At 38.2% G+C, this 17,468-nt stretch overlaps 1 protein-coding gene across 1 annotated transcript in view; it reads left to right on the forward strand.

The window, feature by feature from the left end:
* Positions 1-949: 949 nt before the first annotated feature.
* Positions 950-17,468, forward strand: part of LOC139719108 (PX domain-containing protein kinase-like protein) — a 34,331-nt gene continuing 17,812 nt past the window's right edge. The window contains exons 1-2 of the mRNA XM_071630542.1: positions 950-1,340; positions 7,196-7,246. Coding sequence (XP_071486643.1) covers positions 1,239-1,340; positions 7,196-7,246 — 153 coding nt within the window. The 5' untranslated portion in view covers positions 950-1,238. The remainder of the gene's footprint in view (positions 1,341-7,195; positions 7,247-17,468) is intronic.

A 17,468-nucleotide genomic window follows, 5' to 3' on the forward strand; every position in this document is an offset into this window, starting at 1 on the left:
TAAAAGACTCCTGCGGACAGACAGATTTTTCTGTCTGGGGAGAGGTAGGTAACTAAATTATACGTGATACACAGCCCTGTCACTGTACACAAGTTGCTTGGCACGGCATCTGGTCGGGCTAGGGGAGAGGCAAATTCAAATTAACCAACGCTTGTCTTTACTATCGTAATTTCAAAATTGAAAGATGGTGGAAATCACGTGAAGAAGAATTTGATCAGTGGCCACTGTTCAGATTTTTACAAATACAATAATGAGACTTTGCCGATTTAATTACTGTAGCAAGTCACAATTAACTCAGTATGCAAGTGAATCATGATTTCATATTTCAAGACATATCAGATCTACTTGTATTACTGTTGACTGAACGAAGTGAATCAGGGTTTTTCCTGTTTTGCTGTGATTGCTGTCAACATGACAAACAGCAAGATTCCAATATGTAATTTTCATGACTGTATATGAGTGTAGATTACTGGAAATTCTTGAATGGCGAGGCATGTACATTTTTTCTTTTTATACAAGAGGCATACTAGATGTACTTGTACATGTATCACTAGGGCACTATAGCGATCAACCGTGATAGAGGTAAAGAACTCATGTTTTGAAGGTGAATAAAAAAGTGAAAATGTTGAAGATAATATCATTGGGAAACAAGATTAACAAAATTCAGTGTTGATCAAAGCTAAATCACTAGATTAATAAGATATATGGAAACTACTTTGTATCCATTTATCTAAAATGTGGATTGACTTGTCAGCTGTCTAGCTTCAAGCAAAGTTAGGTCAAGCAATGTGTAAACAACTTGGCAATTATGACTGATACGATGATTAGAAAGAATCACCCAGGGAAGTAATATCATTCATGAGGATTGTTCTATTTTTCAGATTTTTATTTTATATTTCTATTTATTAAAATTCAATAAGCTACTTGTATCTCTTTATATACAGAGCAATCACAGCACTCCGATTCAAGAGCATCATACGAATGTACAACTGACTGAAAAGAAGCAAGTTGTACAGTTGATATTTAGAACTACACCGTCCGTGCGTTTCACCTTCATGTCCTACACTGCTCGTCTGATGACACAAACAAGACTGGGAAATAGGCCGATTCTTTGCCAGGTGTTGTGTGTGAATGAACCTTTGTGAACCACCCCACGTTAGAGCCACTCTGTGCGACAGATGATCGATGAACACTCATTTGTCCTTGGTGTAGATGGTTGCCAGTGAACTGCCGTCATCATGGCTGTGTTTGAAAACAAGAAGACATCCAAGCTAACTCTGGATGATACGATACCCCTCACATGTACCATTGAAGCAGCTCAGAATGTAGAGAGCCACATAGTAAGTATACGTTCCATCTGGTTTGGGGCTCTCGTGTTATCGTCATTCTCTGTGTTAGTTGTCATAGGTTCTATTCTTTTCTTTAAAAATGTGTGCAATTAATTTGTTGATGTAAGATACCTACATTGTCACTTTTCACCTTAGAGACAGGGCCGATGGAGCGTTTTCAAAAGTGTGGGGGGGGGGGGGCGGCCACTTCCGGGTTTCATGAGCTAACAAGCAAAAAAAAGACAAAAAAAAAAAAAGAGATCTTCAGCTCATCTTTCTCCTTCCACTTCCAGGTTTCTTCACCTGACAAGCAAAAAAAAAAAGATAACACAAAAGGTCTTCAGCGGAAAAACATAACCTTACCACATTCACACTTCAAGATCTCTATCTATTTCTTTTTAGTGCCACTTTTGTACATGTACTTCCGGGTTTAAAAAAGTGTGGGGGGCCCAAAGTGATTACACCTTACACGTATTCCTCTGTATGGTGCATAAAAGGTGGGGGGCCCGAGCCCCCCTGGCCCCCCTCCACTTCCGCCGGCCATGAGAGAGAGAGAGAGAGAGAGAGAGAAAAAAGTAATTATGATGACTGTCAAAAAAGAGACGGAGCAAGGCTCAACACTAACTTTTTCTTGTGATGGCCTGACATGGAAATTTGGTGGCCCAATTGGGCCACCGAAATACATCTTTTCTCAAAAAGTGGTGGCCTGACATGTATTTCTGGTGTGCCCCGAAGCAACCGGGCAACCAGGCCACAGCCTACGTCAAGCCCTGCAGAGTAGATTGACTTTTTAAAAGAGATTTGAATTCCCGATTCAAAATTCATTAAATTTCCATGGCAACCCTTACTTTTCCAAGCAACCAAAACATTGCTGATTATTGGGATTAAGCTTGTATTGAATGTTCAGTAAGCAAAGAAAGTCCTTAAGAGTTTGAATTCATGTCAAAGAACCTTGCATAGAATATGTAGACTTGTACAAAATCTTGTATTGATATCTTTTGTTTATTTGATGTAAGGATAATAATGACAGTTCTTGCACAGCACAGTACTGACTGGAGTAGAATTGGTTCCATGACATTTGCTCAGGGGACTGCAACAATTGCTCCCATGAAATATCTGCATGCTAAGCCACCATAAAGCTTGCCCACAAACATAACCCTAACCCTAATCCTAATCCTCACATCAAAATAAATCTAAAACCCTATCACAACCTTAACTCTTGTTGTTGCTGTTTTTCTGTGTTGTATCGTCCATATCTCCGTAGTTTTCTTTTGTAATGATTGCATTGGTTTGACTTGTTCCGTTTTGTCAACTTAACTGTCATTTCTTTTCCTTAAATCTGTCTAAGGTATATGTATGTTACAGTACAATGGGTCAGCTACTCACAAGGGCTTTTCCTTTCTTGCTGCTTCCCCCACCAATGGCATTGTCTTTGTATGTAGTCATACCGCCACATTATTTCTAATTGTATGTCTTATGTCTAATGAATTTTTCTCTTTTGTATCTCATTTTGTACATTCATGTTTTTATTGTTTGCTCTGTATATTTTTAATGCTTGGTGCAAAATAAACTAAACTGAAACTGAAACTCTAACCCCAAGAAAATAGGACTGGAGCGATTGTTGCAGTGAGCAAGTGATGTGTCATCAGTAGAATTACAAAAATTGTACCACAATCCATATATGTACAGTGTAATATGCTCTAGGAACATGAAAAGACTAACAAGTAATACATAAATTTGTAGATGTCACAGCATGAATAGTTTAGATATGAATTAAAGTAGCCTTCAAAAAGAGTGGTTTTTAAAAGTGATTTGAAATGCTTAGTGGAATTTGCCATTCAAATAAGGTGGAATGGAGTTCCGACAACAGAGAAAGCTCACTGTAAAACGGCGTATAGATCTAAAGCCCCCGTTCCACTATGCCGTTCTCGCTACGATTTGACAATTTTCTCAGGTCGGGAAGGATCGGGTAAAACCTGAGCCGATCTGGACACAGTACGATGTTAGAACGCTCTAAGTACGCAGTTACGACTACCAAGTGCTTGCTACGCTCTTTCTACGATGATCGGGAATTAGACATTGCGATCTCTGCCGCTGCCGGTACGCTTTAGAACGATGTAGCTACGCTGTTAGTGCGATGTTGCCGATGTTATCCGATCAATGCACGCTGTATCTACGCTCTGAACGATCTATACGATCTTATCACGCTGTTACCCCCCCGTTCAGAGAGCTGAAAAGTGCCCGATGTGCCCCGATGTACCCCGATTCGACTGTGGGTCAGCAGTCAGTCAACTTATTAGCATGCCGAACCGAAGAAATATACTGTGGACCTCGAAGATTCATTCTTCTTTTTTTACTTTTGATTTTCAAAGTTGTTGTTGCTTCGTTATTCTCACTACTCTTTCTTCATCAGTGAGCACGTGCTTCTGTGCCTCCAGTGCCTCCAGTGCCCTGGTTATGACCCACCATTCCCCTCTCCTCTCCCCTCCTCCCCCCCCCCCCCCCCCCCCCCCTTGTCCACCTCGGACTTACTACCTTCTTCACTACTATATCTTTCTATCCTCTCATCATTTTTTTTCCTTACAAGAGAGCCGCCATGTGTTTGTTAATGTGCGTCCGTATGTGTGCATGTATGTGTGTATTACTCTGTCTGTCTTTTTTTTGTTTTGCTACCGCTTAGAGCTCTTAGGGAAGTTTGTTGTTGTTGTTTTTTGCAATTATATATTTTCTCTATGAGGGGACTGCATTCTAATACTACAAGCTCTGCTTTGTAGCAGTCCCCTCCATTTCCGGCAATATTTTGTATGCATTTACCACAGTGACGTAACTGTTATTTGTATCTCTGTTAATAATTTGCCTGTATCTCTTTTACAATGTTATTCTGTTCATCGCATTGTGGTACTGATTTCATGACGTCTGTGTATATGAGCGTTTCTTTGTATTTTTTATTATTTGTTTGTTGGAAGTGAAATAAATCAACTTGAACTTGAACTTGAAGAGCCTCCTCAACTCACAGTTCTTTTGCAGCAATGCATTGTATAAACAAAGACGTGCTGATTTTTCAAAGGATTTTTCTTGATGTCCTTGCTTTTATAGTCCGTCTTCCTCCAGTTGTAGATGATTTCATATTCTTCAAAATTTTGCTATGTCCTCTTCCTCCTCTTTCAGCATCACGTGCAGTCTCTCTTTCTTCGCCTTTTGGGTAGCTGCTTCTCTGCTTTCTTCTCTTCTTTTTCTTCATCTCTTCTTCTTCTTCGAAAATTACAGCTAAAATTACTTCCCGTTCTTGTGCCGATGTTACTACACTCAGAAAGACCTTGTTACGCTCATCCCGCTGCGTTTACGCCGTCATTACGCCCTCCCCGCTGCGTTTACGCTGTCACTACGCTCTCCCCACTTGCCGTACGATTAAAAATATGTCAATTTTGATCGGGGAGATCGGGAAGAAATTTTGAACCGGTTCAAAATTTCTTCCCGATCTGAAAAACTGCCCGCTCCAACCCCGACCTCTACACGCTGCTGCTACGATGCTTCCGATCCCCGTACGCTTTTGCCACTCTCTCCCGATCTGCTAGATCGGGACAGATCGGGGTCCAAATCGTGATAGTGGAACGGGGGCTTAATACAGCAGAGAGCATTAAAGTAAATTTCTTTAAATTGCAATTGTACATTTCTCACTTGAACAATAGTGTACTTTAAACTAGTAATTCCTGCAAACATGATGAGAACTCACCATTTACATGTAGTATAGGCAGTGATGAGTGGTTGTTTTTTGATTTTGCGTTTTACAAATGTATGATTATATCCAAACCACATTGACTAACCTGACTACCAGTATACTGCGGCAGAATGGGTTATCAATGAATATATATTTCTTTGTTCTAGAAATAAGTCTGCAACTTAATTTTGAATGATCTGGAAATTTTGTAAGTGATATTTAGGCATGTTGTATTGAAGACTGATAATACAAAGAACCAAGCCTCTAGAAATTTATCATCAGAGTCTGTATTATGAAACTGACAGAACCTCTGAACCTCGTGGCAACCAATATCAGGTGTATGAACAAAAGATCCTGCTACTTTGCATCAACTACAACTTTTGTGTTGCCTATTCCTCAGACCATGGAGCTACTAGCCCCATGCTCAGACAGAGCAAGATGCTTTTGATAATTTAAATCTGTCCTAGTGCATTTTCTGTACTTTGTAGTCAATCTAAGTGATGCTGAACTGTAATTGTTCATTTAAAATTCTTAAATCATCCTTGATATGTGTACACAAAGTTAGCTCTTCCAGGGTCATCTGATATTGCTGTGCTCCAAACATGTTAATCAGTGTGTGTCTGTTGAAACTCACTGTGCCCCATGTGACACTGCATGCACCACACCCTCACTACGTGTAATGTCATCCAACATAAGTTATTGATTGAATCACAAATGCTTCGTTAATCAAACAAGGCTACACAGAATTAAAATTACATAGAGTGTCCCAGAGAATGAAATCATGATGTATGTTTGAATACATTTTTTTTTTTTCAGCAAAGTACAGGTGAACTCACTACATACTGTGAGGAAGGTTTGCTATACGTTTACAAGGCCAATTTTGTTTTGCTTTGCAAGTGCTGCAGATATATTTCTGTCTGAATTTTACCGAGAAGACACACACACACAAAAAGAACAAAGATCTTGCTGGAGAGTGTAATGGCATTAATATTCAGGATAAATCATATTACAGGTATTAGATGATAATGGTTTTAATATAAATCCTTAGAAGATGAGAAAGATGTTCCACATTAAATATTGTGCTTTTGACCACTGATAATTATACAAAATTGAAAGCTTGGAAAACTATGGCACTATACAACAAAATCTTCATACCACATACTCTTGCCTCTATACCACGCAAGTTTGCATTCAACGCAAGTCAAATTGGTGTTCAGTTTTCATCTGTATGCATAGATTGTAACCCAAAGAAAATCATACAGATTAAATGGGATTTCATGATTACCATGGCATACAACAGTTGTTATCTAAGTAGGCACCAATGACTGGAGCATAACTCTACCTTTGGGTGATTAAGTGTTTTATTAAAAGTTTAGACAAGGCGATATTTGTATATAAAAATTGTCTACACAACTATACATTTTTCTACACATTATTTCATTCTAGTCCCGTTTGCAGCAAGTTCAATTTTGGAATTATATTGCCTGATCCAATTTGACATCACAGTTTACAATATAACAATTTTGATCATTACTGCATTAGTCATGTGATTGTATTATGATTAGTGATACAAGTATGAAAATTGTAAACCACTGAATATACAATGTTGTATGATAAGGCCTCAAGCTGCTCAACCAATGAATTGTGATGTATCATGACATCATGCAAAGCATTCAAATTCCCTTGGTGACATGGCACATATTAAGAGGATTTTGTTGTTGTAGTTCAGTATGTAATGATTATCGTCAATGACAAAGGAAACACTTACAGGCAGACCTATGTATTGTATGTACGTACTGTACATCACAAATTTGAGAATATGATCATGAAATGTTTTGTAATGGATACTTTGACTAGGTAATGTGTGTGGCTGCACAAGATTCTATCATAATTCCAAGCCCTTTAAAAAGACTACCATTACAAGAAAGATTGGAATAATCTTTTCAATTAAAATGATGAAATTAAAAATTTTAAACCAGATAAACATCACTTTCTATGTACTGAAACCCATATTGACCCACAGTCACGTACAATGCAATATGTGTATGACATGTACTTGATACTCGGATGTCAGCAGTGTGTACTTATTTGAAATGCCCTTATATCTCGTTTTAATATCTTATTTTCTTTCCTGTTCTTTTTCCCAAAGGATTATGTAATGAGAGTTCAGAGGGGTCCCAATCCAGAACACAGCTGGCAGGTAAGTTGTGTGGCCTACATCATCTCTTATCAGCAGCTCCCTGCAACACTCATTCATTTGGTTCACATGACACTTTAAGATTATTAAATCCCAAGTTTTAAACATTGATGATTAGCTTATAGTTTGAAACAATGATGATTAGCTTATAGTTTTAAACTGTGGGTACTGATACATATTCACATGACACCTACACTTTAAGATTAAATTTTTAAGCAAGAGTCCCAAACAATCATAGAACTGGAAGAAATACAAACATGCTAAACTACAAGCTTATCATCGAAGTTTAAACTTCAAGTTAATCTTAAAGATTAGAAATGTCATAGGAAACTAACTATAAGCTCTTATCAAGTGCTCTCTTCAACACATCATTGCCTCCTGTCATTCGAGTCTGCATGGGGGTAGGGGGGATCCATGTTCTAAGCCACTAGTGTATCAACAGCACCGGTGTCTGATTTTCACTTTGCGTCTAACTGGGCCCCCTTCAAGATTCTCATTTTGTATTACACGCGGTGCAGAGAGACAGATTGTGCATTGCTTGCAGGTGTCTGAACTCACAACCTTTTGAACATAAGTGGGGCGCTCTGTTCCAAAGCCAGAAACATATTGGCATAATTGCAAAATTGTTTGGTGAATTTTGCTTCGAGGGATACAGCATGTACAAGTAGTTAGGGGTACAGACAGACTATCTGAGTGTATTGAGTCATTCTTACTGAGTCATGGATGTGACATCAGTGCCCGAGTATGACATTAATGCTTTTGTAGGTCTTTATTATGAAAATGTAATAGTCAAGGCTTTTGTCGTGCAATTGATTATGAGGACAATGCATATGACCAGCCATGTTACGACATTGTTTAGTTTTGTCTGAACAATTTATGAGGAAAAAATAGAATATAGGCATGAAGACTGTATTAATCTTGTGAAAAAAAAAAATCCTGTTTCCAAAAATAAAAAAAAGAGTTGCATTACCAAATGCATTTACATGTATTGCATTTTAAAGAGTTTTGGCAATGTGGATAAGAAAATTCATTTCCTTCTAATATGTTTGGGGGTGGGGGGATAAAATTGTCAAAGTGTGATGGAAATTTTGAATAAGATGTTGCAAAGAAGAGCACGACATTCTGTTACTACTCAGTGACATTGTCATACCTCAGACCACGTTATGTAATTGTAAAATTGTGCATCATCATGCCTACAAGCATGTACATGGTTTTTCTGTGCATTACAATTATTCTTGTCAATAATTGACACTAAACATATTATTTTGTGGGCTGTGTTTGCATATCAAGCTTTCTTTCTGTTATTAAAGTTTTGTTATGGTTTCTGTTTTTACATTACAGTAAGATTATCAAGTTATATGGGATGTGATGTCTTGAAATGCTTTTCTTCAATTTGCTGAAATTCATAATGCAGGAAGGTCTTATTCATGTTTAACATAATGATTGCAATACTAGTATGTTGGCACCATCCTCTGTCTTTCATACACATTTCCCACATCTACGAATATTCAAAATCTGCCAGCCCCTGAATCCTTTGATTTGAGAAGCTTACTCGCAGACTTAGTGCCTGGGTGTTTAACCTCAGCCTGTCTGGAGAATCATTTCCTATTTGAGTTCCCAGATTTACAGGACATGATATGGTCTGGCATAGCACCAGGAAAAGAGAGAAAAGGTCGGCACATTACACCTCATTCATGGTAAAGACGATCTGAATGTGTCCTACTCAATGTGTAAGGGACAAGGAAGTATCAAAGAAACATTAATCAAGACTGAAATTCTGTTAGTAGAATAATTCTGAAATATGTATTTTCCAGTCTGAAGAAAAAAGCAATTTATCTTTTTAGTTTGACCCATCAACCAATATACTGCACAAGCTAAAATTTTTGTAGTGATTTTGTTTTCGTGAATTTCGCAAATTGCCTTTGAACCGCAAAAATTACAAGTGAATATGTGAAAACAATAGCATGTGAAAATATCATTCACTAAAAAAAAAATAAAACCTACTCAAGAAACAAAAAAATCTAACCATGCCTGCGCGAGATTGTGCATAACTACGTAGTAACTATAGTACACCATTGTAGGTCTATCACATTGCGTGGTCCATAATGTAGCGATAACTGAGGCATAACAACATGCTAGTACAGTGCTTTGAATACAAGACACACTACATGTACTTGTTTACGCACATGGAATCACCAACATATTTAGTAGGCCTACTAGTATTACCGCTTGTCACTCATTATCATTCATTTTGTGAAGGGTGAAGTAACAATTACTAGACCTCTCACAACTGGGAAATTAAAAACACACAAGCAGCAATTGGCATAAGTATCTGTACATGAAAACTTCAGCTCGTGCTGTGGCAACCATTTTTTTTTTTCTTTTTTGAGGGGGGGGGGAGGTTGGTGGTCATGGTCTTGTCTTCTGTAAATTTGTAGCTCATCACCTGATCTGGGGGCTCAGCTCAGAGGAGCTATTCTATTACCTTCTGTCTGTCACATGATGTGCATTGTGTGTATAATGTGTAAATTATCCATATTTTTATCATTTCCTTTTAAGACCTGTGGTCCAACAGAAAAAAATATGGCCATAGTAATAAAAGGACATGAATGTGAAGTAGTGATCTAACTGCTTATTTTATGCACCCAGCTAATTTTTTTTATAGTGTCAATTATGTATCACATTATTGAACAGTATTGTCATGGTAGGGATAAGTTCTATCAAATAGCAATTGATCAATTTCAGTTAAGAAGTAATCATATACGTTTTATCATGCTTTCTGTTGGTCTCGTGTGGACAGTTCCTGAGATGTGCGCGAGGAAAGGATGTTATAATACCCTTAAATCCTTGGTCCTTTTGACTCTCACAATAATGAAAATACCGGTACATGAGATCACATGATATCTCCTAGCTCTGGCTGATAGTGCTAATTAAAACTTGGATACCAGAACAAGGAAAGAGTCCCTCTCTGTACAATTTCCTGTCAAATGCCTTCACAAATGATCAGTGATCACCCTACATGTAAAGTGACATTGTACCATGTTGTCATGTGATTTACATTGTAGACTGCCAAATTGTAAGTTGTCAAGGTTATTCATTGTCATTAACACAGCCAGCTGAATGTTATCATTTCAAGCAAGGCAGTATTAATGCATGCCACAGTATCCTCCCTGCGGTAGCCAGTTTTGATCACAGTGACCAGAACACAAAGTCCTGAGGGAAACTTTACTGCTGAAATTATAATCATCTTGACATCATTAAATTGGCAACTCTGAATTTCACTGCATACGTGTAGCACGTACATATGTTCATTAATCTAATATCAGTGAAAAATGTTTTAACATTTATTACAATCATTCTGCATAGAATCGGAAGGAAATTTACAAAAATTGCAGATTTGAGAGAGAAACAGTGAACTTTAAACTTTTTTAATGTTGCCAACAGAACAGGTTTAAAATCAGGAGTTACAAGGCTTTTGAATATTCTGCAAAGAAAACAAATTTTATGTGATGAACAACAAAGGGCTCTCTGAAAGAGAAGTGTTCACTTCTGCACCATTTGATACTGACAGGAAATGCTGTAAAACGAGAAATGTTCGCGTGCATTTTAATTTCGCGAAATTCGCGAGGGCCAAAATTCGCGAAATTAAAATGCATGCGAAATTTCTTATCTACACTATATGCATTGAACGCCAGAGGCAATGCGCGAAAATTTCTTGCCATGAAAAAGGCCGTCGGCTCCAATTCGCAAAAATTTCGTGCCACGAATATATCATGTTTTACAGTAGTCAGATTTTTAACATAGGAAAGATGCAGCACCAAGCCACAGAAACGGAGTCTCCGTGACTTAATGAGCTGAATGCAATTTTGTATATTACTGCCTTCAGGTGTAGGGAGAAAATTTGATGAACATTTTAGCATATCATCTTATTAAGTTGGCAATAAAAGCTACAGCAGACCCTACTGGAATGATAATAACTCACAACAACATGCCCTGTAATCCAATAAAACTCATGGTACTGTAAAACGAGAAATGTTTGCGTGCATTTTAATTTCGTGAGAGCCAAGATTCGCAATATTAAAATGCATGCAAAGACTCTTGTCTACACTACATGCATTGAATGCCAGAGGCACTTCATGAAAATTTCATGCTGTGAAAAAGGCCATTGGCTCCAATTCACGAAAATTTCATGCCGCTAAGATATCATGTTTAAAGGGTGTGTACAGTTCTTGTCGAGGTGAGGATTTAGCTTTTAACGTTCTGCGAGATATTCAGAAACCGCTCTATGAGATGTCAAAGAGCATGCAATTCTAAGGGGTATCAAAAGTTTATTTGATGAAAATCGGTTTTGAGATGGCTGAGATATCCAAAAACAAGGTGGAACAAAGAGATCCTAATAAAAGGCGTGGCCTGTCGCCTTTTATTATTATCACCTTTTTTTAATATCTCAGCCATTTGAAAACCGATTTTCATCAAATAAACATTGAATCTTTCTTAAAATTACATGCTCTTTCATATTCTATAAGAGGTTTCTCATTATCTCACTTCGGAATGTTCAAAACATGAATCCCCACCTCAACCAGTACTGTACAGTCCCTTTAACCCATTGAAGACGGTTTGATTTTGCTACAACACGCATTTCCCATAGACACCTGCCCAAGTATACTCGGGATTCGTCCTCAACGGGATAACAGTAATTATTGACTGCACCATGTGGAGTATGATTTTTAGCTCACCTGAGCCAAAGGCTCAAGTGAGCTATTGCGATCGCCCTTCGTCCGGCGTCCGTCGTGCGTCGTGCGTCGTGCGTCGTGCGTCGTGCGTCGTCCGTCGTCCGTCGTGCGTCGTCCGTCGTCCGTCGTGCGTCGTGCGTAAACTTTTTACATTTTCATCTTCTTCTTGAAAACCCCATGACCGATTTTCATCAAACTTGGCAGGTAGCATCCCTAGGGAGTTAGGAACTCAATTTGTTAAAATGGGCACCATGCCCCACCCAGGGGGCCCCCAGGGGGGCCCAAACCCCCCAAAATTAAGGAATCTGTAAAAATCTTCTTCTCTAGAACCAGAAGTGATAGAGCGAAGTTAATACTATGAGTTAGTACATTGATGACTGTAGTTTCAAGTTTGTTCATGGCAGAATCAGGGGTGCCCCCCTTGGGACCCAGGGGAGGGGGGTGGGGAAGGGTTCTAATGGGGCCTAAATTGTACATTTTCATCTTCTTCTTGAGAACTCCATGACCCATTTTCACCAAACTTGGCAGGTAGCATCCCTAGGGGGTTAGGAACTCCATTTATTAAAATGGGCACCATGACCCACCCAGGGGGCCCCCAGGGGGCCCAAACCCCCCAAAATTAAGGAATCCGCAAAAACCTTCTTCTCTAGAACCAGAAGTGATAGAGCTAGGTTAATACTATGAGTTAGCACATTGATGACTGTAGTTTCAAGTTTGTTCATGGCAGAATCAGGGGTGCCCCCCTTGGGACCCGGGGGGGGGGGGGGGGGTGGGGGTGAGGAGGGGTCCTAATGGGGCCTAAATTGTACATTTTTATCTTCTTCTTGAGAACCCCATGACCCATTTTCACCAAACTTGGCAGGTAGCATTCCTAGGGGGTTAGGATCTCAATTTGTTAAAATGGGCACCATGCCCCGCCCAGGGGGCCCCCAGGGGGCCCAAACCCCCCAAATGAAGGAATCTTTAAAAATCTTCTCTAGAATCAGAAGTTATAGAGCTGAGATAATACTATGAGTGAGTACATTAATGACTGTAGTTTCAAGTTTGTTCATAGGAGATCCAGGGGTGCCCCTCTTGGGGGTAGGGGGAGGGGGGTGGTTGGAAGGGTCCAAATGGGGGCCTGAATTGTACATTTTCATCTTCTTCCTGAAAACCTCATGATGGATTTTTGTCAAACTTGGCAGGTAGCATCCCTAGGTGGTCAGGATCTCAATTTATCAAACTGGGCACCATGCCCCACCCAGAGGGCCCCAGGGGGCCCCAATTCCCCCAAATTAAGGAATCTTGAAAAAATTGGGCCCTTATTGTACATTTTCATCTTCCACTTGAGAATGCCTCGTCAAATTTTGGTAGAGCTGTGAATAATTTAGATTAGTGACTGCGTGAAAGGTGAACTTGCGATACTCAGGTGAGCGCTAGACCCGCGGGTCTCTTGTTGTATTTGACATCTGACAGTATGCCTTAGCCAAGCCCTGGTGATTTCTCAAGCTTTGAATGATAGGTAAACTGTAGAAAATTGTAGCACAATGTAGAAAAATTTGTCATAATGTTATACTGTGTGTGATTAAAGTTAAAATGCTGAGAATATAGGAAATTATATTTCCTGTGGGCATGCAGAGGGGCAGGTCCAAGATAAGATCCCCTCAGAAGGCAAAATTTCATCTTTGCTCAATATTGACATGTTTGATATCATTTTGAAGCTTATGAGTTGAAGTTTTGATTTCCATGGAGGAAAAAATGATGATATGTAAATTTCAAGGGCTTCATTTGCATAAATGTGAAATACAGCATTACGTATGGGACATTTATAAAAATTCATATTTATTCAAAGGAAAGCAAATGATATTTGATTAATATTTGGGCATAAGAAGTTCATCAAATAGTTTAACTTGGTATGAAAATTTAGGGATTATGCAAAGATTATGCAAATTAGCTTGTGTCCTATCATGACATGTCCCATACGTAACAAATTGAGGTCATTTTTTTAGGTTTTTTCTGAAATTTCTAAGGTTATTCGAGTGCCCTTCTGGGAAGTTCTAATTTATTGTTTAAAGAAGTTAAATACCATAGAAAGAAAAAAAAATAGTAAAAGAAATAGTTTATGTGAGGTAATTGAATAATGTTACGTATGGGACAAATTATGCGTTACGTATGGGACATCCTCATACATATTGCATGTGAATGCATGTAGCTAGCTGGGAAGGTCTCTCAGTACACAAATGGTCAATCATCCTGCAGAAAGCATCCCAACTTTGCAGCTACTTTTGAGTTATAGACACTTGAAACAATACATGTACTTGACTGAACAATTTTCAGAAAGGGGGAGGGGGAGATGGCAAAATACACAATGAAAATCAGCATTAAAGGGATGGGTATAGTTTTCATAGAAATGTGGATTCAGTTTTCATCATTTTACGAGATGATTAGAAACCACTTATATGAATTATTAAAGAGCATACAATTCTAAGAGGAATTTAAACTTTATTTGATGAAGATCCAATTTGAAATTGCTGAGATATTTTTAAAAAAAGTAAAACGAAGTGGTCTATAAAAAAGTGGACCCACCTTTTATTAGGACACCACGTTTCTTGATATCTCAGTCATTTCAAAATTGATTTTTGTCATGTTAACTTTGAATTCCTCTTAGAATTGTATGCCCTTTGATATTCATAAAAGAAGTGCTAATTATCTTGTTAAAGTTGAAATCAGAATCCCCATCTGAACCAGAACTATACAGTCCCTTTAAGTAGAGACCTCTGATTTAAAGGGTACTGAAACCGAATATAAATACAAGCAGATTGAAAGACTGCAATTCAACTTTAACACAGGCATACTTTTGACTGTTTACACTCAGAGTAAAAACATTTCCTTAACAAGGATTACAGCACTTGCACCCTAAAGCTTTAGGGTAGAGGGTCTTTCCTGACTTGGCAGCATATACTACATACTAGGTGTACTCTAGAAGACCCCCCCCCCCCCCCCAAAAAAAAAGGGAAAAAAAAGACATATGCAATATGTAGTTTGTCATGATCCTGTTTGAATGAAGCGTAGAATGTCATCAAAGAAATACAAATCTTGCCCATTATGTTGGTGAAAAAAATATTCATTCACACATACTGTGTATCAGGCTTATAGTTTCAGTGTGTGGTACTGGTGCCACATTTTAGATACTGAATGACAGCGCTTCCATATGATGACAAAACTCACATAGACCTTTGAGATTTACAAAATTGTACCATGCAGTGGTACCGTGGGAATATCCACTTCTGTGATCATGCTTGATATGGAGCATGGAATACTGAATGCAAGAAATGCAATTGATTTTTAAAATGTTTGATTAGATGTGCACAGTGGGATTATAGCAATGCACAAATCAATCTACCTGCCACATCACCACCTTTCATGTGCAAATTCTCCTAGGCGTCATGAACACTGTACCATAGCGTGGATCAATCAGTTAAATTCACATTTTACAGTGTTTTAATGCAGTATCTTTTTATCCTAGTTTTATTAATCCTTGCTAGTGTTCTGTAAAGTAAAATACAGGGGTCTCTTTTTCATTTTAACCTTATTTTTGTAGTATAAGATCTGTGTTTACTTTGGTTTTAGAATTGTCCAAATCCTCCAAATCAGTAATGTATAAACACTGATCCCTAAATTGGCAACATACTAAAAAAGTGTGGTTTTCATATTGGGGATTTCCCCAGTAAAATGGGTACTTTCAGGGATGTAGCATAATCTAATGCTTCTATTGTACATTACCCCAGGCAGTACAACAGAATCTTTCAGAATCATTTTAGTGAGAGATAACTTGGCCCCATTTTTTTTTTCCATGGGGGGGGGGGGGGGGGGGGGGAGTGTACAAGCTGTAGGGCCTACATTCCATGTTTCTCTAGACAGACATCTATGTATATGCTAATATATGAAGGTCAAATGATAAATGTTCATTTAAAATTTGTTGTTTTTCAACTGAATAGCCTGATATTGTTTAGAAAAGATAATAACAGCCCCAAATTCCAGTGAACACTGCTTTATACCACTTCTAAATATTGTGGGGAAAGGTACAACTGTATGTAACATGGACACAGACCAAAAAGCAACAGTTTGATCTGTTTGATTGATTCATGTTCTGCCCAGCATATCTTCCCCAAATTTTTATTTCAATGGCAAAGTTCTTATAGATTGCTTGTTTGAAACAGTTTTGGAGCAAAGTTATCTCTCATTAAATCGTTCTGGAAGATTGTTTTGTATTGGGGGTAATGCACATTGGAAACATGTTATTACTCAACATCCCTGAAAAGTACCTTTTTTACTGTGGACGTACCCTTCTGTTAACCTTATCCTTGTAAGCTGGCCTTTAGTTTGTTTTTATGCCTCTTTATGGCAAAGTTCTTATAGATTGCTTGTTTGAAACAGTTTTGGAGCAAAGTTCTCTCTCATTAAATCGTTCTGGAAGATTGTTTTGTATTGGGGGTAATGCACGTTGGAAACATGTTATTACTCAACATCCCTGAAAAGTACCTTTTTTACTGTGGACGTACCCTTCTGTTAACCTTATCCTTGTAAGCTGGCCTTTAGTTTGTTTTTATGCCTCTTTATGGCAAAGTTCTTATAGATTGCTTGTTTGAAACAGTTTTGGAGCAAAGTTCTCTCTCATTAAATTGTTCTGGAAGATTGTTTTGTATTGGGGGTAATGCACATTGGAAACATGTTATTACTCAACATCCCTGAAAAGTACCTTTTTTACTGTGGACGTACCCTTCTGTTAACCTTATCCTTGTAAGCTGGCCTTTAGTTTGTTCAAGGAGGTACAGTTACCTCCTTGGTTTGTTTTTATGCCTCCGCCACGAAGTGGTGCCAGAGGCATTACGTTTTCGGGTTGTCCGTCTGTCCTTCCATCCGTCCGTAATGAATTTTGTGGACAGGGTAACTACAAAAACCTTTTGAGGTATCCTAATGAAACTTGGCATGTATGTGTATTAGGGGGTGAAGTTGTGCCTATCAACTTTTGAGTGCACATGCTCAAGGTCAAAAGGTCATGGTCAAATACGTAAAATTTCACTATTTCCACCATATCTATGAAATACCTGAAGATATTTTCTTGAAACTTAGTGTATACATGTATTACCAAATTAAGATTCTCTGGTGAAAGTTTGAGGTCATGAGGTCAAAGGTCAAAAGGTCAAGTAAAAATATTAAAACTTCACTTTTTTCTCCGTAACTTAGAAATTGTTCAAGGTATATTCATGGATCATAGTATATATATATATATATATACATGTACTGACTGGCAGTGATTATCTAGAGAATTTAGGGTTCATGGGGTCAAAGGTCAGGGGTCAAAGGTCAAGGGCATTACTTCAACATTTTACTATTTCCCTCATATTTATGCAATACCAGCAGGATTTTTTTTTTACACTTGGTGATTGCATAGACCTAATAGAGAATCTCTTGAAACATTCTTTTTTTCTTCTTTTTTTTTTGCCTCAAAG

This window comes from Diadema antillarum, unplaced genomic scaffold (genome assembly GCF_040938485.1).
Source record: "Diadema antillarum isolate AM-2024a unplaced genomic scaffold, OU_Dant_1.0 scf00000104, whole genome shotgun sequence".
NCBI classification, from domain to species: domain Eukaryota; kingdom Metazoa; phylum Echinodermata; class Echinoidea; order Diadematoida; family Diadematidae; genus Diadema; species Diadema antillarum.